Here is a 22,698-nt window from a genome sequence, read left to right as displayed (position 1 = left end):
CCATGTTCACTCATTCACTCACTGCAAAATTGTGTTGTTTTGAACTGCATTTCTGAACGTTTTCCCTGGTTTCATGTCTCTTGGTTTTTGGATTTCTTGCATGTTCCGTGGATTAATTTTAATTTACAATTTAATTAATTCTGAACCAATGAATGATGTCCGTATAAAAATAGTTTTATTTATTTTATTCTCACTGTTAATGTTTGTAACCTTTCATTTGCAATAAAACATTTAAATGAATAAAAACCTAATAAAAAAAGACCTGAGCAGACATTTGTCCTTTTCCTGAGTATGATATAATATATTAATCTTTTCCACATGGAAAGAACCTATATAAACATATATGTTTTAATATAGGTTTTTAATATATGTGACATATAAAATTGGCCGTTTTCCTATATTATATGTACATATGCGCGCATATAGGTACATATATGCACACATATACGTTTACCTATATATTATTACAATTATTAATGTATATAGGCCTATGTGTGCATATATGCACCTGTTTACCTAGTAAAATTATGAAAATCCATAGCTACTAGGCAACATAAATAAAAGCCCAAAATGTAGAAATTTACATTATTTATTTACTTAAGAACAATCAAATACAAGAACAAAAATAAGTTAAAAAAAACAGAACAGAAAAAAAAAAAACAATTGATCTTGTTCGAATTGATAGATGTGCCATCTGTCCCTCGGCTGGCTGCCGGCCACTTCTTCAATGTAGCATAGAAAAGACAAAAATAATAAGACAGTATAATAATAATAATAATAATAATATAGTGCTTCATCAAGAACCCAAAGTGCTTACAGTACAGCTGCGATTGGACACATTTTGGATAAAGGGCTGATCATAATAAAACATGCATCATGTAAACACGTCAATTGGAAGATTCTGATTGGATTCTGCTAAATCTGAAAGAAACTCTGATTGAAAACATCAAGTTGTCAATGGGCTGCACTTTTATAGCATTTTCCTGCACCCAACAGTAGGCTACCCAAAATACTTTACAATGGCCTCCCATTGACCCATTCACACACACACACACACACACACACACACACACACACACACACACACACACACACACACACACACACACACACACACACACACACACACACACACACACACATATCTATCTATCTATCTATCTATCTATCTATCTATCTATCTATCTATCTATCTATCTATCTATCTATCTATCTATCTATCTATCTATCTATCTATCTATCTATCTATCTATCTATCTATCTATCTATCTAGTAAGCTATCTGTCTATAGCTAACTTCACTTTTATACAGATGTGCGATTGTGTGGTCTGTTCCCGACCCTGTCAATCAAACGCTGATTCGGCGGATCACACCTGTCGAAACACTTGTGAAACACTCCGAAGCTTCATTTAGCCGTAGTCACGTGACATGGGTGTTTTGAATCACGTTTCGGATCAGTGTTTCGAAACATCTGCGCTTCGGGATCTCGCAAAGCTTCGGAACGTCAGTTTCGGGTCAGCCATCCCTACTTATTTTAGTCTTGCATAGTTGTTTAGGATGGATACTATAGTAACATTGAACGCAGGGGAGTCACTCACTCAGCGTTGAGACTTCTGAGGTAAGTTGTGCTGTTCACTCACTGTATACCTCGTAGTATTTGGCCTTTATCTGGTATCTGGCCTTTACAATCAAATGCTGCTATCTGGCCTTTACAATCAAAGTTTAAGTAACATTTTTCGAGGTAATTTCTGTAGTTTTCTTTTGAGTATAGTGCCATTTGTGTGTCTTTTCTGGCGTCTGCTGACTAAACAGTTAGTTTAGAACGGAGTTATTTTTGTGATTTTATTACTTCGATTGATAATATTTGTCCAAACAGGAATTGGGAATCGATCTCAAGCAATGCTGCAGTGATTTTATTTCATTATTTCTCTTTTGACGTTTAATTTACGTCGTTAAAATGTGTATTTTGAATACTTTATATTGAGCCAGTAAAGGGGACTTTTAAATTCACCATAAAGGGGTAGCCTAGCTACTTGACACTGGAAACCTAAAACTATGCCCTGACTTTTTTTTTTTTTTTTTTAAAAGGTAAAGGGTTTAATGATCATTGCTTGACCAGCTAAAAAAAGTGTCCAAATCCCCTCTATAACCAGCCAGATGTCCAACCAATTTAGGATGGATACTGTAAAGATTGGTGCCATTTGTATTTTTTAAATATATTTTTTTAATGCATTATTGATGTTAGTCATCTCTGTTATTGAGTAATAGTCTAATATTGTTGGCAGTTTTATACTCGTTCGGCTATCCTGACTCATCTGTTTCTACCACAAACCCTAATAATAATAATTCACTAATAATAATTCAATGATGTAATTTCTGTTTTCTCATTTGTTATGCTGATGTCTTCAATGAAATGAGCTCTAAGTGTCAGTTTGTGATCTGGTGTCAGCAGACTGACCCATCACCATTTTGATATACATGATATAAATCTCTTAATTTTATTATAGTCTGAGACTATATAGTCTAAAAACCAGTGATTATGAGCAAACACTCACCCACTAACCAATTATAATGAAGACTAAAATGGCATTATTTAATATTATTTTCAGTATTGTTATTTATTAATATTCATAATCGGATGTTTATTTGAAGTTTAAGTGCATGAGACAGTTTGAGATGCACAAGCTGAAAACTGCATGGACATTAGTATCATATGTCAGACAGGCACATGGAGCAGAGACTATTTTGGGTGTGTAATGTAGCATATGTTTTCCACTGATGCATATATATGGACTAAGAATGTATACACAAAGGACAGTATTCTTTATATGGAAAGTGGATTGTGACAGTATTCCTTATATGGATAGTGGATTGTACCATGTGTAAGCATGAGGTATGTACGTCTATTTTTAACATAAACCAACATGTTTTTTTCTTCTTATACCTGGTAAGGAATTGTATTATTATAATTGTAAGTTTTGGGGTGGGCTAGCAATGCAATTCATTCTGGGGTGGTCTTATTTTTAAGGAGTGATACTTCAATTTTTCGAGTATAAAATCAACAGTCTTCTCCAAAGGTGAGATTTTCGAGCAGCTGCCCAACGTTTCCTTTGTGCAGACATTACAAACACTGAGGAAAACCATTCTAGGTAGGGCTGTAGAGTTACTGATGTTATGAGGTGTTAGTGCACCTTTCGCTCATTTTTATTTATTGCAAAACTTAGTTGCATACAGGATCAGGAAAAGATACCATGGGTGTATTTTACAGTATTAGTGCAATAAGATGTATAAAATAACTTAATCCAGTAATCACGCACTGTTTGACAGGGTGTGCGTGCGCTTAGAGAAGTGCATGTCAGAATGCATGCGGATAAAATGTTTAACCGTCAGGGTTCTAAAATGCGTGCTAATAATAAACTTTCGTGGTTGTGAATAACAGTGTCCCATGAATGTAACTACCTCTCTGTTAACATGATGTGAATGTAAGTCAATGTCCTGCCTTAGGGTCTTAGAATGAGCGTGTTTTATTAAGTGGGTTTTATCCATCCACCTCAGCCATTTATGTGATCTCTGCCACACTGTCAGTCACACGCTCGTGCAAAGCAGTGCTGCACCACAGAAGAATGTGTTCTGTGCTTGTCTGTGCAGCTGATGACAGAACGGTTTTGCTCTCCTCGCACTTTTGCCATTGCCTTAGAACTTATTACACTCATTGTTGTCGCGTGCAAAAAACAAATGTCAGCGTCGTAGGTAGAAACGTGCAGATTAAGGGTCGGTAATATTGTAATAAGATCCTCTTCCTACGTCAGAAGGCGAGTGAAATCTGATCAGCTTATTATTATTTTTTTTGCATGCAGTGAAAGGCTTACAAAAACAAAGTTACTGGGTTGTCACTTTTCATGGTTTCTAGGTTGGTAGATGCACTGGGGACTAGATTATAGCCATTGCTGTTTCTGTTTTGAAGTCAATTAAAGTGCATCTATCCATCATAAAGTGCTCCACACGGCTTCGGGGGGTTGATAAAGGCATTCTGGGGCATTCATTTTAAGAAAAATATCCATATTTAAAAATGTATAAAGTAAAATAACTAGCTTCCGGCCAAACAAACCGCAACTTATGCGAGTAATGCGACGTACTGCTGATATTTACGCTACACCATGACGCACTATGCTACTTCCAACGTCACAAGTTGTGTAAGATGCGCCTTAGGCACAAGTAGATTGTGTATGGCTGTTAAGGTGATACACAGGGCAACTTTTTGAGCAATGTTGCTGGGCAATCTTGCCAAGCGATTGTTGCTTGGGCACTTTCCCATTGAAAATGGGCAATACATTTCTATCTTGATCATTTAGATCGGTCGTGGGCCCAGTGTCTCATCTGGTTGCCCGTTGACGGCAACATTGGCCAGCAACATTGCCCAAAAAGTTCCCCTGTGTATCATCACCTTTAGGCTGGAAGCTAGAATTTTACTTTGTAACATGTTCAATTTGAATATTTTTCTTACACAAACTCATCGCTTCGCTTTAGAAGGACTTTATTAACCCCCCGGAGCTGCGTGGAGCACTTTTATGAAAAATGAGATCCAGAATTGAGAATGATTCCTGAATTCCAATTCAATTCTTGAATTTTAATTAATGTCAAAAACAGGATTTAGAATACAATTCGAATGTGAATTTAAGGAAGCACAATTGCAATTCAATAAAAATTCAAAGACAATGAAGCTTTACAGTATATGTCAGAAATGATTTCATTAAATATTCTATAAATTATATTAGTTTGAACTTTGTTATTTGATTACTTTGAAATGAAAATAACATTGGAATAAAACGAATTGAGGGGGTAATTTATTTCAAGAATTTGATCATCTATATTTTAGAACAAAATGTATGCAGGGTTGAGGAGTGACTAGTTACGTGTAATGAAATGATGTTATTAAATTACAAGATTAATGTAATTGTATTTAGTTGTAGTACTGAGGTAAAATGTGTAGTTCAATGAGTTACTAATCAAATTAAAAGGAAATTTCTTTGCATTGATAAAGCAATCAAAATAAAGTAATCCAAACCACATTTATAATGAGTAACTAATAACAGTAAGCAATTACATTTCCAAAGTAACATTCCTAAAACTGAGATTCGTGAGATATGTGAGATTCAACACATTCCTTTCTGACTGTGTGGAATTTCTTTGAATTGCCATGAATTTAATTCCACTTCATGTCATTCAAATTCAACTTCCTGTGGGGTGGAGCCAATTCAATTCAAATTCCAATTCATAAATTGAATGGAGGCCAATTCTGAATTTTGCACAAACCTGTCACCCAGACAGGGTGGCTCTCTGGGCCTGTCCTGTGAGAGGACCAACTTAAAGGAGAACTCCGGGAAATTTTTGAAGAAACCATTTCTTCTTCACTTGTCAACTCCAATAATCACACTTCACACGCACACACGACGCTCCTCCCACCAGTGTTAATTTCGTTGACGAATAATTTTCGTCATTATTTTCGTCAACGACATTTTTTCACAGACGAAAACGAGACGATAACTAAATAAAAAGGTTTTAATGACGAAAACTATGACGAAAATGTTAGGGAGGGATGATTGGGGAAGTGATCCAGTCAGAACTGATTTGCGCTTGTGGAAGATGCGCACATTTGAATTGTAACGTGCTGATCTACCCGGCGCGGCGGCACACAATACGCTTGATGCATGTCGTTTTAATCGTTAAAAAATTTAAACGTCTGGGAGAACGAGAAGAGCAGACATGGATAGATCTGAATAAGAGTAACGATGCGAAAGAGAGCTTTATTCGGTATGTTTTTCTGTGCGAACACACACACACACACACACGACCCGAAGCGTGCGTAGCCCAGCTGTATACAGCGCGCTGCGCGCAAGGACTGAATTGAGCTCTCTTTCGCGTCTGAATGGACAAATACACACAACGTTATGTCTAAATGTCCGTTTTGGAGAGTATTCGTGTAAACAAAGTTGGTTATGTCTTTACAGAACGTACAGTTGTGAGAATATCGATGTGCATCAGCAGTGCTGGATATGCACACTCGGTCTTAAAGTGACAGTGCGTAATAAACCTATTGCCTTCTGTACACTTAATATTGATCAAACAACAAAATAAAAAGAGAAAAACATACACTGCTGTTTAATAGCTTTAATAAGGATTAATTATATTTAATTTATACAAATAAATATATCTGCTTGAAAGAATAAAGAATGATGTATGTAAGTTAAAGACTGTATAATCATTTATTGGAGGAAAAAAAAGACTGTTCTACTTTAGAAGTTTAAGATATTATTTTGTGTCACAGTGCTAAATCTGTGTCTGTGTTGCATGTTCAAATTTTAAAAATGATTTATATTAACAGGTTAATAGATGTTTTCTGCGGGAATATAATGGGTTTGGAAATTTTAGAGAAATTCAAAATGAATGCATTACAATTTAACTAAACCCATTCTATTTTACTAAAATCTTATTGTATTTAGTCGACTAAAACTAGACTAAAACTAAAACAATTCAGATGACTAAAATATGACTAAAACTAAAATGCCATTTTAGTCAAAAGACTATGACTAAAACTGAATCAAAATCAAAATTTACTAAATCAAAATTTTTTAGCCGGAAAAAGGTAAATAGCAGTGTGCAGTGCTATTTACCTTTTTCCGGCTACAACGGAGTTCCCACGGGACTTCAGCGCGAGACTAGCTAGCCGTCTAAAACACTATTTAGGTGAATTTAAACAATGGCTAAGTTGCTGAACTCATCTTGTTGTCATGTAAGGGCTCTTGTTCATGTTGTACAGACATTTTAATTGCATTTTTTGTCTGTTAAGAGGCACAAATACACTCTTTATGAATATGCCCCCCCATAACTGCTGTTTTAGCTGAGTGGGAGCTCTGGGCATTAGCGGTAGCAGCTCTGTGTTGCAAGCACCAATCCGGTTCATTTTTTTCTTTTCTATAGACAGTACTCGCAAAGGTATAACGATCAAGATTAACTTAAAAATTGCCCGGAGTTCTCCTTTAAACACACTGGGCCCCACGTGTCATTGCCATTATTAATGCACAATTCACAATGCACAATTCACAATAAGCAAAAACACAAACAGTTTACAAACACGGGGTCAAAAAAATAAAATAAGCAAAGTATACAAAAAAATACAAATGAAATAATTAGTGCTTTAATTTCAGCAAGGTCCACACACTGTTCAGGTAAGTAATGTGGCCTAAAACAAATCAAATGCACTAATCAAATATAAAATAACAGTGCATGGTTTTTAATAGATAGATTAATGCTTATTAAAGCTAAAGTTATTCATTCAAGAGTTGTGAATGATTTTCTATTTGCCTTTTGTTGTTTGATTCAAAATCAATCATCAACAGGTTTATTAGACTGCTGCCACTTTAAGATCAAATGCAGATCTAATACTGATCTCCCAACATTTAACGTCCATTTAAGACATAAACTGTGTTTAAGTGAATAAAAAGGTCATTTTGACATTTCTGTTTGTATATGATAATTTAGATGTGCACACCTAGCCAAAAGTCTTTTTCCCGAGCGCACACATAATTGGGAACAGCGACCCCTGTGGCCGAAATTTCGGTGCATCCTTAATGAATATTGAACTTGTATATTTAAATTGTTTAGTAATCTACTGATTCAATACTTTTACATCATAGACATACTTAATCTCTGACTCTGATATCTCCATTCCTCTCTTTGTTCTGTTTTCTGTATTTCTTTGTGGAAACACTTTGCGTGGTTTTGGGGTGCACTCACATATTCACACTTGTGCATTCCTAGCTTTAAAAACAATATTTGGAAGATTATTATTATTATTATGAATTAGCCTATTTAAGTTCCATGGGCATATCATTAATTTATAAACTTTAATCAAAACTATAATATTTTTGAATAGAAATTGTCTACTTTCTGCTATTACATCAAGAGTCATTTTTGTCTTTTCCCTTCACGTTTCTGTCTTTGAATTTTTTTACTTAAAATTAAACCTTTTTATCTTTAATTTTAGACCTGATGGAGGAGAAAGCGGAGAGTGAATAACTGAATTAAGTGGAGGAAAAACAACATCATGTCAAAACTGGACAAATCTTTGAGTTGCTTTCCGAAAAGAAGAGCCTGCCCTCATTGTGGAAAGAGTTTCCCACACAAACAAAATCTTAAACGTCACATGAGTTCTCACACTGGAGAGAAGCTGCACACATGTGATCAGTGTGGGAAGAGTTTCACAAAAAAACAAAGCCTTAAGGAACACCTGAAAATCCACTCAGGAGAGAGGCCACACACGTGTGATCTATGTGGGAAGAGTTTCACACACAAACCAACCCTTATTAATCACACGAAAATCCACACTGGAGAGAAGCCGCACACATGTGATCTGTGTGGGAACAGTTTCAGACAAAAAGCAACCCTTATTGGACACCTGAAAATCCACACTGGAGAAAAGCCACACACATGTGATCTGTGTGGGAACAGTTTCAGCCGAAAAGCAACCCTTACTAAACACATGAGAATCCACACTGGAGAGAAGCCTTACACATGTGATCAGTGCGGTAAGAGTTTCCCATATGCGAACACATTTAAATTACATCTACGTTCTCATACCGGAGAAAAACCATTTAATTGTGATCATTGCAGTAAAAACTTTTTTTGGGCAGATTCCTTAAAGAAGCACCTGAACGTTCATTCAAAGGTGAAGCCTCACGTGTGTTCTTTGTGTGGAAAGAGTTTTTCAGAGCTTAGCGTTTTAAAATTGCACCAGAAAAGACACAGTGTGAAGAATCATATGTGCTTTGATTGTGGAAAGACTTTTATTACAGCTGGTGAGGTGAAACTGCACCAAAGAATTCACACTGGAGAAAAACCTTACAAGTGTTCATACTGCGACAAGAGATTCTGTGAGTCAGGATCTCTGAAAAAGCATAAGAGGATCCACACTGGAGAGAAGCCGTACAAATGTGATCAATGTGGGAAGAGTTTTAGACAAAAAACAGCCCTCAATGTTCACATAAAGATCCACACTGGAGAGAAGCTGGACACATGTGATCATTGTGGGAAGAGTTTCACACAAAAAGCAAACCTTAAGAGACACATGAAAATCCACTCTTCAAAACTAAAAACTTAAATTACATCTGCGTTTTATTCTGGAGAAAGACCATATAACTGACCAATGAACAAATCGTTGAAGATCCACCTGCATGTTCATACACAGGAGAAGCCTCACGTGTGTTCTCTGTGTCGAAAGAGTTTTTTACGCCTGGGTATAAAAATATTGAGCAATAAATCTCTTTTTTTTAAATAAATCTGTCTTAACCAGCCACATTAAAAAACATAATTCAAAGTTGTAACAGTGAACAAAGTTAAATCATTAAGCTTGTATATGTTTTATTCGTAAATCATTTTGCTTAATTAAATCATTATGCTTTCTTGTTTTTGTATTGTTGAATTAAAGGTCACATATTGTACACCTTTAAGTTTTATTTTAGGTTTTGATGTCCTTAAGAATATATATTTGCAGTATAAGTACCAAAAATCTCAATATATATTCTACATATCGTTTCTCAGGAGCTCTGCCAAGAACAGGTCGATTTTGTCCTGTCTACTTAATATTCATGAGCCTCTTTTCTTATTGGCCTGTTGCTTTCTGAGTGACCCACCATTGGTGGGGGTGGTGACTGAAGGCGGTGACTGAGTAGTTCTGACGTCACATTTATACGGAAGTCACTCACAACAGCTCGTGAAAAGGCACAGCTACTTTATGCAGGCTGTGTCCATTTGTCTGTGGTTTGACTGTTTTGAAACTTATATGATAGTTACATAGCCCGACCTCAGAAATGTCAGTTTTGACAATGTGGTACCTTTAATGTTTAATTTTCTTTTTATGCATATGTATCAGATCATTTAGTTGTTCATTTACTCTTTTATGAAGGAAAGTAGAAGTTTCTAGTGCTGCACGATTAATCGCAACGCAATCGCGATGTCAGCCCTTTGCGATTATATGACGGCAAAATGTTGCGATTATATAAAATATAAATAAGTGTGTGTGAAGACAAATTTTCTGAGAACAGTTTGCTGATTTTCCTTGCCGAAATCTGATCTGACAGTCTCAGTAAAGGCGTGTTGCGTCTCGTGCCGTGTCACGTGCATGGTCACTTTTGTGTGTGTGTGTGTGTGCGCACTGCGCAGCGCGAAAATACCAGAGCGAAGATGGATGCCGAGGAGATCGGCACTGATCTGGTACCTAAAAATTACTCTACCTCTGTTATATAGCGATATTTTGGATTTCGGATTACTGACACTGAGCAGAGAGAGGTACTGTGCAAGATTTGCAAAATTAAAGTTGCTACATCACGTGGCAATACGACAAATTTATTTCAGCACCTGAAACATCACAGAGAAAAATATGAGGAATGAGACAACTAAAGGAAACAAGGCACAAGCTGTTCCCCGAACAAAACAAAACAAAATTACAGATGTGTTTGCAAGCATCACGCCATATGATAAGTCTTCGGCTAGACATAAAGAAATCACTGACTCCATAGGGCTCCTGGAGCAGCAAAGTGCATTGTCCAAGGTTCTTTCTACAGACCGCAAAGTGCGACACCTACTCCCTTCTTGGCAGGACCTGGAGGTCTTGGAATCTGTAAACAAGGCACTCAGCCCTCTACAGGACTTCACGGATGCCTTATTGGGTGAAAGTTATGTGAGCATATCTTGTGTGAAACCTGCTCTGCATCCTCTGAACACCTCAGTGCTGGCTGAAGACGAAGCAGACACTGAGCTGACCAAGTCACTGAAATCCAACATTCTTAGCTACCTCAACAGCAAATATGAAGGCATTCAGGACTTGCTAAACTTCACCACTTTCCTAGACCCAAGGTTCAGAACACAACACATCTCTGAAGAAGAGACCCAGACCTTAAGGGAACGAGCCATATCTGAGTTGATCGTGAGTGAAACCAATGTTTACTGGTAAAAAATTATTCAATGTAACAAATTTCTAAAACATGTGCATTGTTTATTGTTTCAGGAAATTCACGGCCAGCAGTATGTAGCCCAAAGCCCTGCAGTGATGGAGAATAGATGTGGAAAGTCCACCTTCTGCTAAAGCCAAGAAGAAAACTTTTCTTTTTTCTTTAAGGAAACCACATGCACAGAACCAAGAGCACCACTGTCATCCACATTTAATTCCATGGCACAGATAAGAGAAGCAGTGGCCTTTGAACTCAATGTTTACATTTACATGCCATGTGTAGACCATGGAGAAGATCCACTGAAATGGTTTAAGACACAAAGTCAGCTTCCCTAGGCTATGCAAACTAGCACAGAAATATCTGGGCATACAAGCAACAAGCTCTGCATCAGAGAGAGCTTTTAGTGCTAGTGGTAATGCTGTGTCAAATCATCGCTCCTGTCTGTAACCAGAGAAAGTCGATATGCTTGTGTTTTTCTCAAAGAACCTCTAATGCGATACGATTAACTGTTTAGAAAGAGGATTTGGAAGTACCAGTTGGTCATTTAAGATTTAGTGGTTTGGGTTCTCAACAGTTTATACAGAGAGAGAGAGTATATGTTACATCCTGAGTAAATGTCCATGTTTGTTTGGACAAAAATGTTAAAAAATCTTATTTTTGTGAAAATGTGTATGTTTTTATTTGTCTTATTTATTTAGCTTTACTTTTGAGAAAATAAGTTTACATAAATGCAAATGTTCATTTATTTATTTATTTTGAAAACATTTCTAGTTTTACAAACACACATTTTAGCATTATCACTAATCTGTGTGTGCATTTTCCTTTAAAACCCATCAAGTTGACTCATGATACAATTTATTATAATCGCATATCGCAATATTGACCTCAATAATCGCAATATGACATTTTCCCCAAATCGTGCAGCCCATGTACAACATTTTGGAGTTGCCCCACCCTTTGCAGCTATTACAGCTTCATCCCTTCTGGGAAAGCTTTCCACAAGTTTAAGGAGTGTGATTATAGTAATTTCTGACCATTCTTCTAGAAGAGCAAATTTGAGGTCAGGCAATGTTAGACGAGAAGGCCTGGCTCGCAGTCTCCGCTCTAATTCATCCCAAAGGTGTTCTTGAGCTAATCTGAAGGCCACACGAAGTTTGGAGGACTGAGAGTTGGTGACTTCTGCTCACTGTGTGCCTCAGCATGCGCTGACCTCAGCATGCGCTGACCTCGCTCTGTGATTTTACGTGGCCTTCCATTTCGTGGCTGAGTTGCTGCTGTTCCCAATTGCGTGAGGAAAGGAAAACATACACCCCGAACTAAAATAAATGATTTGAAACTGGTTGAGTGATGTGATGTGAGTACAGATCTGTTTTTGTTTTGAAGACCTGTACAAAGTTATATGAGGAGGCTAATTTATAACACTGTTAACTGTTAAAATGTATTTTATGAATATGCACGTCATTGTTCGGTGTCAGAGAAGCGGATGCATTTCAGTGTTACTTTGTTAAATACAAAATTAAATTATTTTTAAGTGACTCTTTATTTTTTTACAATGCATGTAAGAGACGTGTTCAGACTTTGCCCTCTCCCACCATAAATATCTGCTCTGTAATTATCTATATGTTGCCTGCATTTTCCATCATTCAGAACTTTACTAGCTGACTGTGTGCAGTGAATATTAGGCTATAGGACAAGCGGTCAGTCTGTGAATTCGACAAGAGCGCGCATGCAGGTGTTTTTTTTCTTAACATCGTTACATGCACCTCGCGAGCATTCATCTATTTTAAAAGACTGGAATAAAGCACCAAACGCACACAAGCAATTATTTTTATTTTTATTAGTCAAATTCATTAAAAAATGTAAACTCAATGAAATATCAGTAAGAGAAAAACACTGTTAATGAGAAGACGAGCATGCTGCAGGTTAGAGGATGAATATAGCCTATTTATTATTCAGAATGCACATTTGGGAAGAAAATATAGGCTATTTATAGGAACATTTCAGCAGGCTCAAGATAATTAATACAGAGATTATTCTTTTTTTTATTTTTTTTTATCAATTGGCAGCCATAAAACGTAATGATAATCTGCATTCTCATCTTTGATATCGTAGGTGTATAATCTACTGTGAGAAGAGAAACCTTTCTGTCTTGCCTGCAATTTTTATTCAAAAATATAAATTTCTCTGCTGTGGAAGTACTTCTTTTTTTACAGATAATTTCTCCAGCCTTTGAAAATATCCTCTCACAAGGGACACTTGTTGTTGGCATACAAAGATTTTTTTTTTTGCAAGGACATCAATATGTAGGCTATCATATGTATCTATTAATCTATATGTCTATATTTATATCTATGCATCTATTAATGTGTCACTATATGTACTCTGTCTGTCTCTACTAGCCTACCAGTCAATGTGTAGGCTAAATTTAAATGTAAGCCTAAATATAACTAAACAAATCGCTCTATAGCTAAATGTCACTATATCACCAAAAATCCGCTATCTCAAAATCAAACTCCTCTCACAAAAACCCACGTGGTTAAGATGCGTTGACTTCACTTTTATACAGATGTGCGCTTGTGTGGTCTGTTCCCGACCCTGTCAATCAAACGCACACCTGATGAAACACTTGTGAAACACTTCGAGGCTTCGTTTGGCCATAGTCACGTGACATGGGTGTTTCGCGTCAGCCATCCCTACACCCCCTCACTGCAGTCGCATTGCAGGCGAGGCAAGGTGCATCTCAAACAAGCCTAATGTCATCTGGTGTGAACGCATGGCGTCCTTAATCAAACACACCTGAACAAGCTAATCAGGGTCTTTAAGAGTAGACCACAAAAGCTACAGCCAGGTTGGAGTTGCGCCAAACTTACTAAATTGTAAAAACCCTCTAACTCAGTGCCTTATCCAGCAGTCCATTGTGAGATAGCAGGTCTCAGGATGACAGCTCGACTGTATTTCTCGCTGGTTGCTGTTTTGTTGTGTCCCTTTGTATGCTGGAGTTTAGGAGACCCTGATCTAGTCACCGGTAAGATCTTTTAACTTCATTAGCCTACTTGTGCGAAGAAATTTGTGAACAAGTAGGCCTACCTCAAAATTTGACTTTAGGCACTTGGAGTTTTAGTTTATAAGTAGCCTATACAGTACCTAGACATCCAGTGAAAGTTAAACTTTGTATTGCTGTTTTATCGTGGCCCTCCGCCCATAGTAGCCTAGTGGCCATTATGATTATGTTTTTTTTTTTTTTTGCCTAATTTAGTCAGGGGGCCAATTCTGAAAAGGGCTTCCGTTAAGACTTTTGCGGACATGTTTTGGTACAAGCTGTCACCCAATTTTTTTAGTTAGAAGACACCCATAGGTAAGATATTAGGGAGGTTGTCAAGCTGAATTTTTTTTGTGTGACTTGTACAAGCAATTTTAGGCCAATTTTTTTGTTTCCTGCTCAACACGACATGCCAACAGTAAATGTTGAATATCTCCACAACCACAAGGACCATATTCATAAAAATGGTATCAAATAAAAGCCAACACTCATGTGATGCCTGCTGAAGTGTCATAATGAACATTTATTGTACAGTGTAAGAGACAACAGAACTAGAACATGAAAAAAACAATCTCCGCCTAAAGATAACCAGTTTTCAAAGTGAATATCAGCTTGGAAACATAACCTAGTATCCCAGAACCTCTATCAATCAGTACCCATATCTATGGGAATGAGTAATGCCAAATTTAAAGCTTGTAGGGAAAGACAGTGCAATGCTGCACAAGTTATAATACTTTAATGTCAAGGCGGAAATTTAGAACTGTAGATGGTGGTCTATGGTGCTATTTGACTTAATTAGTGTACCAGGTTGTAACACAAATTAAATTTAATTGACATATCACTATAGTTATTAATTCCATCCTAACAAAACTGCTCTCTCACTTCTTTAGGGTTAGGGGTTGGTAACTAGTTAGTAGTAATAACTCTGTAATAGTCGTATGGCAAAGGTTTGTTTTTCCCCATCAAAGCAGTGGCTCTCAGGTTGGCAGCCAACAGACAATGTCCATGTGCTCAGTCCTGGTCAGGGACACAAAAGAAGAATATACTGTTTTGATAATGAATACCTTCCCAAAACAAAACATGCATGCATGCATTTAAGGGCATAATCTAAATCTAATCTACAAAACTGGAAAAACAATATCATGCCAAATAATCTAAAACAATATAGTTGCATATAATGTGTCAAAGCTCAATAATAATGATGTGAGTGCCTGAGTATTCTTGCACCAAGCTGCACAGGCACACCCACATGCCCCACTGCAATATATTCCACTTTTTCGACATCGACACTGCCTGGTCCTGCACTGACTTCCACTTTCCTTGCATCCACATATCGTCAGCTCCAACACCTGGCCTGTATTTGGTTAAAAGCTGGGGGACAAGCATTGCATCCTTCATGTGCCAACCACAACTGGTTGGTGAGGGCAACTGTGGATGGGTCACTAGTGACTGTTTCCAAACCTTTGTTTGATAGTGGGCCCTCATGATGAGGTGCAGAGACATGGCATCCTAAGTTGGTGGTACTGTAAAGTATCCACATTGGCTTTCACTTTCCGAAACAGGGCACAGGTTTCTTGGTAGTTCCTGCTTTCATCCAAATTTCTGGGCTCAGCAGGTGTGCAAACACAAGAAGCAACAACAGTACATCTGTGTCTCTGCACTGAATGATGAGCCTCTCATACCCTTTGGTTGTGGCATCAACAGCATGTAGCAATATGCGGGTGTCTGCTTCTTCATGTGCAGCCCGTAGGTGGGAAACATCAATCCCAGCTGCCATTGCCACTTTTTCAGCATCATCAAATCCCCCACTAATTACAATTTCAAGACCATACTGAATGACATGCCTTTCAAGTTTAATTGAAATGAATTGTGTCAGGTTTTCGTCCATTTCAATTAAACTATTCCAGTTAGCTGGCATCTTTACATCATTACTTACAATGGTGCGAATTTTTCGCTGCGTGGTGCTGCGTTCTGCTCTTGTTCCACCCTTTGTGGAGTTCTGAAGGTACTGATCAAAGACTAGATCCACTCTAGTAATGTTCCCATGTAGATTGCCAGTCACTTTCTGTATGAAAATGTATGAAAATGTCAGCATAATCCCCAAAGGTTGATGCATTTTGAGGTTTTCCTATTGCTCTTACTAAAGCCATCCCATCAATGATAGTACATGTTCTCACAAGAGATGGACTTAGCCCTGTCTCTTGTGCACCAGCTTGTATTATGGTGGCTAAGTCAGCTTTGCTAGTAGGTCTGAGCACTGACTCTGTTGTGGCGAGTGAAAGGGGGACTGCGCACAGTTCTTCTTGGAGAAGCCCATCTATGTTAACCTCTCTGCCACTGTCCATTGATACAATGATGCGACGGAAAATATCCCTGTCAGGCTTCACACACTTGGATTTGAGTTTTCCAAGTTTGCTGTCTGTTCTGTACAGATTTGAGAATGTTTTGAGTTTTCTCTTAGTGAGGCTGTTATGGAAGTTTGTGTTCATTGTGCTCATTCTTTTTTTCACCAGCTCAGTTACCATTTGTTTCCCAGACTCTGCAGCATTTATTAGGTCATTCAGTATATCTTCTGAAGACACCAACTCATACATATTCTCCAGTTGGAAGACTTGGTATCTCTGGAGTTGGTCTACAAGTTGAATGACATCATCATTATCCCTTCTGAGTCTTGATGGAAGGCAGTCTTTGTGGTTGTCCTCATCATCTTCTCCATCATGTGTCAGTCCAAACAGGGATCTAGTGTCCTGTGCTAAAGATGCACGTTCATTGTAGGTGATGGACCAACAATTTCTAGCTGTCTCATTTCGAGTGATGCCAATCCTCCAGCAACCTTAACCGGTTTTGTTGATGTGCTCAAGGCAAAGATCAAATGGCACCTTGTTGAAGCTGTGTTTGGCCTCTTTGGCTACAAAATCAGCCGTCTGTGCCAGGTGTTCCATGTCTGCTATGAATACAGCACCCTAGTTTAGCTTACCTGTTTCTGGCAACATTTGATGGTAGAATCTTGAGGTAAATGTTTGTGTAGACAAATAGACCAAGTTAATCTGTTGTGTGATTCACTCCTTTATAAAGTTTTGTTCAGACTGTACTGTTGACACCTGCTGTGATCATCTTCTCTGGATCTGCTGCCTTAATCTGCTCCCAAATCACAGTTGTGCTGACACAACAGTGCCCCTTGTGGTGTGATACTCTTGTGGTGTTTATTGATTATTATTTTTTAATGATCATGCTTGCACATAAATTGGATTATATTGCACATTTGCCCAAAATTACAGTAGGTAACATGGAAGAAAATGGAAGCACTTTGGAAAAAAAATCCGCTTTTACCACTTTTAAGAATATAGTGTTAAAATAGACAAAAAAACATTTTCTAAGCTGACAACCTGGCTAGAACACATGTTGAGGGGTTAAATATTAATACTGGATAGGTTGTATACTTGTACCAAAAAGTGTCCGACAAAGTTTTAATATCAGTTTTGGCCCCCTGACTAATTCTTCAAATTTTGTTCCGATTTTGATTGCTTCATAAATTGGCTCAGATGATCTTTGGACTGAGGAGCTGCACAGAAATGACTGAACAGATTTTTTGAATTCATCTTCGTTCAAAAGTTATGTCAAACTAAATAAAAAAATCTATTTTTTGGAACCATGATGTGAGGGTCCATACCAAATTTGGGAACAGCGCCCGAGATCTGGAAAATGTCTATTATTGAAAGAACTTTTGAACAGTTTGTCAGAAAATGTCTCTGGATTCCTTGTCATGCTGAATTTGAATCAATACTGAGTTTCACAGGATTGGCTGAACCACATGTCTGCAATTTTGTCTTTTTGACATGCATTGCAATATCTTGAAAACAATTTAAAACGGTCACAATTTGGAAGGGCTCACATCGACACAATATCCTGAAGATACCTGAGAAGTCAAAACACAGCGCCACCTAGTGTTCCAAAGATATAGTTTTTTTTTTTTTTTTTTTACAAAAATGCTTAACTAGTCGTTTTGTTCCCTGGCTGATTCAGACAGTGTCATATTCCTTAAATGTGGCTGTCTGCCATATTAAGTAAGTTAATAACAGTTTTTTCATTACGCCACACATTTTGCCCAGTTTTGTCCAAAACTAGCTTAAGATGTTAATATGGTTAACATATCGCTGCTTGCAGCTAATTATGGTAAATATATTCCTGCTTGATATATAAAATTAAGCATGGGGGCTAATTATAACTTTAATGAAGAAGCTACTTTTGTTAAAAAAAGTCTGATTCCACGAGTTTAATGGGTTCTGTCTGTTTTGCGACAAATGTGTTCCTATTTAGTTTATTTTGTGTATTAAAATGATTAATGTAACTCTGGTCATGGTGATGGCATAATTAATTTGAACTGTTCATGAACAATATTATCCCCCGTCCATGTTTTATATTAGCATTACAATGCACTAGTAGGGGTGTATGTTCTGTTGTAATGGCACTTTGAAACGATTTAGGGCTAAATGGTAGATTTCTAAACTAATTTGACTTGATACAGATAGATGTGTGGCTGTTATACTTCAGTTTGATACACGCCTTTCAAAACCCCCGACATGCAAGTGTAAAAGGTTGTTTCAGCACTGCCGGTCTCCCCAACGATCCTCTTGAATCATCATCTGTATAGTGGCCGGTTGGTGCCTGGTGAAACTGAATTGCGTCCCATCGAGGATGTTTCTGATAAACACTGCTCTAAAAGACACAAATGCAATTTGATTGTGGAACTGTGTGTGTTCTCTCTGGTTTGAGTTTTAAATGATGGTGGATGTCAGAGTCAGATGTCAGAATGATAGTGGATGTTTGGTCCTATAAAAGAAACATTGAAAAAAATTGCTATTGAGTTTCACAAATAATTACAAAGAAACTGCAAGTGACACATTGAATTAAGCTTGAAACTTTGAAGTAGACAGACTGAATTGTTTCATTGTAAACGAGTATTATTTTTTTAAATGGAGACATTCAGTATTTTCTGTCATGTTTTAATAACAGGAAAGCCAGGAGTGTGTCCAAGCACAGACGGAGTAGGATTGTGTGCTGAATTTTGTTCCCATGACGATGACTGTCCGGATGATGAGAAATGCTGCAGCAATGGATGTGGACATGCGTGTACAACTCCATATAAAGGTATTTATATTTTATTATATTCGTGTGTGTGTGGATAAGCTTAAAAAAAAAAAAAAAAAATCCAAATTCATTCAGCATCCACTGATATGCTGTTATTCAAACACATGACAGAGAATCCAAAGCCCGGAGTGTGTCCAAATAAAACCCTTGAAGTGGGAGTGGTAGGAGTGTGTGTCGAGTCGTGTTCGCATGACAGTGATTGTCCAAATGATGAGAAGTGCTGCAGCAATGGATGTGGACATCAGTGTTCAGCTCCATATAAAGGTATTTATATTGGTGTGTGGGTCAACTTTTTTTTTTTTCTCTCCCAAAACAGTTATTCATCATTCACTATATGCTGTTATACAAACATGACAGAGAAACCAAAGCCTGGAGTGTGTCCAAGCAAAAACATTGATATAGGAGTGGTAGGAGTGTGTGTCGAGTCATGTGTGAATGACCGTGACTGTCCGAACGATAAGAAATGCTGCAGCATTGGATGTGGACATCAGTGCATGGCTCCATATGCAGGTATTTAAAAAAACAAATAATTTTTATTTATTATCATGATTAAAAACATTGAAGTTTTTAATATTTTATGTAGTAATTTCACAGTTTCCAAATTAATGTTGATACAACTTAAAGTGTTTTAAATGCTTATTTTAATGGTATCTCTTCTGAATGAACGCCAATATTTTCCAAAACCTTTACTTACTCTCGCAAGACCTGTTGTGAGGTTTGACACACCCTTCCTGTTTAATGTCCCGCTGGCAATCTTTTAGAGAGCTCTGTATGTTCATAGTGAAGCGGATCCATTGTTCAGTAAAATTGGCAATATATTCAGATTCGAACTTCACAGATCAATAACTCGTGAGCTAAACTCAAATGACACCTCCGTTCCAATATTAGTAACGTAGAAAAACGAGCTACAAACAAATTTTCCACAAAATGATTTTTATAATAGATTGTTCTCTATGAGGCAGCTTAGAGACCAGTCGGAAAGGACCGTCTGAAAAGTGCATAACCCGAAAAGTTCGGACCCGGACTGTTCCCATTCGGATATTGATAAGGCTCATTTTGAGGAATTGGGTAGAAGCTTGTTGTCTACGCAACTATGTTTGAAAAGATGTGTGTTTTAACGTTTAGCTCGCGAATGTATTGATTCAGAAAGTTTGAGTTGTAAATGTATTGCCAACTTTACTGAACAATGGAACCCTTCATTGTTAACGTATGCTGTCTGAAACCTTGTTTGTCCGAACTCGCAAAAAATTGTGAGAATGCAAAAACTTTTTTTCTTTTCTTCCCATATTTTTCCCACACCTTGCCCCTTTAGGGGCTCTGTGTATATATATGTGCAGTGTGTAATTCAGCATTCACTGATATGACAGAGAAACCAAAGCCCGGAGTGTGTCCAAACAAAAACCCTGGAGTAGAAAGAATATGTTTTGAGTCGTGTTCCCATGACAGTGATTGTCTGAAAGATGAGAAATGCTGCAGCACTGGATGTGGACATCGGTGTACAGCTCCATATAAAGGTAATGGGGAAAAAACTGACCCATGCATCAGTAGAACATGTATTGATGAGACAATTCGCAATCAATGACCTGGTTTCCCTTTTTTTCCCCTCTTCCAAATAGCAAAGCCAGGAGTGTGTCCAGTCAAAACCCTTGGAGGATTGTGTAAGGATTCGTGTGTCGATGACAGTGACTGTCCGAACACTGAGAAATGCTGCAGCAATAGATGTGGACGTCAGTGTAGTGCTCCATACATAGGTATTTGTTAGTGTGTGGGTCAGCTTTTCTTTCTTTTAAATTTAGTGAGGCATTCACTGATCTAATGTTATGCAAACACAGATAAACTAAAGCCAGGAGTGTGTCCGAGCGAAATCATAGAACTTGGAGTGTGTACCGAGTCATGTTCCCATGACAGTGACTGTCCGAACGATAAGAAATGCTGCAGCACTAGATGTGGACGACAATGTGGTATTTGTTTTAATTTATTTAAATGAATGCCACCATAGCCTAATTTGTGTTTTTATTTTATAGCCTAGTTTAATATATAATTTATAGCTACTTATTTTTCTTTCTTGTTTTGAATACTGTTGAATTTAAAGGATTTGTTGTGGGGTGAGGGGTAAATGACCTAGGCTGCTGTTTATAATGTTTGTAAATGTTTAGTTTTATTTACCGGTATAATATACATATAAATTAAGTTAATTGTTTGCATTTTTTATTTTTTTTGGAGTAAGATCAATTTATCTTTCAAGAGAACTTCCTCTTGGCCAGGTTAAATTTCTCCGTAGCGTAAACTTTAGAGATGAGGCTCAAAAAAACATTTTTTAGGGTCGTGATATTCAAGTGACGATTGTTTTCAGCCGCCACATTTATCAAGGTATGATCATTCATATACGATCTGATAGGCAGCATACTAATGTTTGATTCTGCGCTCGGATCAGCGCCTGTTTCTACGTTAGATTGGCATTGAGTGATAACATGGTTAAGACAAACATTTATCAAGTACATGAATTTAGCAGCACCATTTCAAGATTGTGCTTTTCAAAATAAACATTCATAATACTTGGAATACAACTTGCTCGAAGTAAACCCTGTTCATGCTTTTAGTTTTGTGCTGTGTTTCTGAAATTGAATGATGCTAAATGCACAGACTAAAGCTGAATATTTGTATCCATGCAGTGACGCCTGGTGAATGTCATGCGCCTTTTTTGTGCCGACAACCGGATCCATGATGGCCAATGTCCTGCCAGACAGAAGTGTTGGACCAACCACCTGTGGCCATGCTTGCAGTTAACCGTGCTGGTTTAACCATCGAAAAGAGTCCTCTAAAATTGATTTTTGCATACTATACTTTGAGGACTGACATTTCACCAAATAAATCTTAGTAAAACTTTCGTCTTTGTTTTTTTTTTTTTGTAGAAAAAGTGTCCACAGGAGCTTGGCAGCAAAAGTGTATTTAAGTTAAATGGTTTTTAAATACTTTTTTTTTTTTTTTTTTTTTGTCTTTCAGTATTTAGCGTGTCTAAAAATGTATCTAAAGGCTCCATGTATTTTTGGATTCTAGTCCCGATGTCTGACTAATGTGATCGATGGAGTGAACACTGGGGCTGGATCTATGTATTCAGAGACGGGGGTGGACAAATTCTTAAAAGCAGAACGAGGGAGTGAGAGTCCTTGTGTACAGGTGAATGGCAAAAAAGGTGAAGAGGACAGTAGCCCTCGCTCTGTCGCCAGGGTCATTGTCATTTATGGTCGTTTAGGGCCACCGGCAAAGATGATAGACAACTAGCGGGTGCAGTTTGAGTGTAGATGGGACAAGGCTGTAGGAGTGCTGCAGTTCCTCACTGTATTGACGCTGTTTAAGGTGTGCAAGAGAACTACTGGACTTAGCCCTTTTTAGTGCAGAGCATTTTTTTAGTGTAGTTTTTGTGAAACTGGGTACAGTATATTAGACCTGCTGCCTTCATATTAAGTGTTTGACACCAAGCTTGTTTTTCCTCATGCCACAAAT

At 37.5% G+C, this 22,698-nt stretch overlaps 2 protein-coding genes across 3 annotated transcripts; both read left to right on the top strand.

Annotated features, from left to right (window-relative positions):
* The first annotated feature begins 1,473 nt into the window (after positions 1 to 1,473).
* LOC306988473 (E3 SUMO-protein ligase ZBED1-like) lies at positions 1,474 to 12,540 on the top strand. 2 transcript variants are annotated; one of them, XM_079593474.1, is made up of 3 exons: positions 1,474 to 1,618; positions 8,045 to 10,981; positions 11,063 to 12,540. In XM_079593474.1, exons 2-3 carry the CDS (start codon positions 10,436 to 10,438, stop codon positions 11,138 to 11,140), a joined length of 624 nt encoding a protein of 207 aa, XP_079449600.1. In that variant the 5' UTR covers positions 1,474 to 1,618; positions 8,045 to 10,435; the 3' UTR covers positions 11,141 to 12,540. The 2 variants fall into 2 exon arrangements, with proteins under 2 accessions (XP_079449600.1, XP_079449599.1); XM_079593473.1 differs by lacking the exon at positions 11,063 to 12,540 and having other exon boundaries at positions 8,045 to 9,504.
* Positions 12,541 to 13,710: 1,170 nt separating this feature from the next.
* LOC306988052 (uncharacterized protein) lies at positions 13,711 to 22,307 on the top strand. Its single transcript, XM_079592752.1, has 8 exons — positions 13,711 to 14,031; positions 19,060 to 19,194; positions 19,306 to 19,458; positions 19,552 to 19,704; positions 20,562 to 20,708; positions 20,811 to 20,945; positions 21,027 to 21,155; positions 21,867 to 22,307. The coding sequence occupies exons 1-8, from the start codon at positions 13,944 to 13,946 to the stop codon at positions 21,917 to 21,919; spliced, it is 993 nt and encodes a 330-aa protein (XP_079448878.1). The 5' UTR covers positions 13,711 to 13,943; the 3' UTR covers positions 21,920 to 22,307.
* Positions 22,308 to 22,698: the final 391 nt, after the last annotated feature.

This window comes from Phoxinus phoxinus, assembly GCF_949152265.1.
Source record: "Phoxinus phoxinus genome assembly, chromosome: 20".
NCBI lineage: Eukaryota > Metazoa > Chordata > Actinopteri > Cypriniformes > Leuciscidae > Phoxinus > Phoxinus phoxinus.
This window is presented reverse-complemented; position numbering and strand designations above follow the sequence as displayed.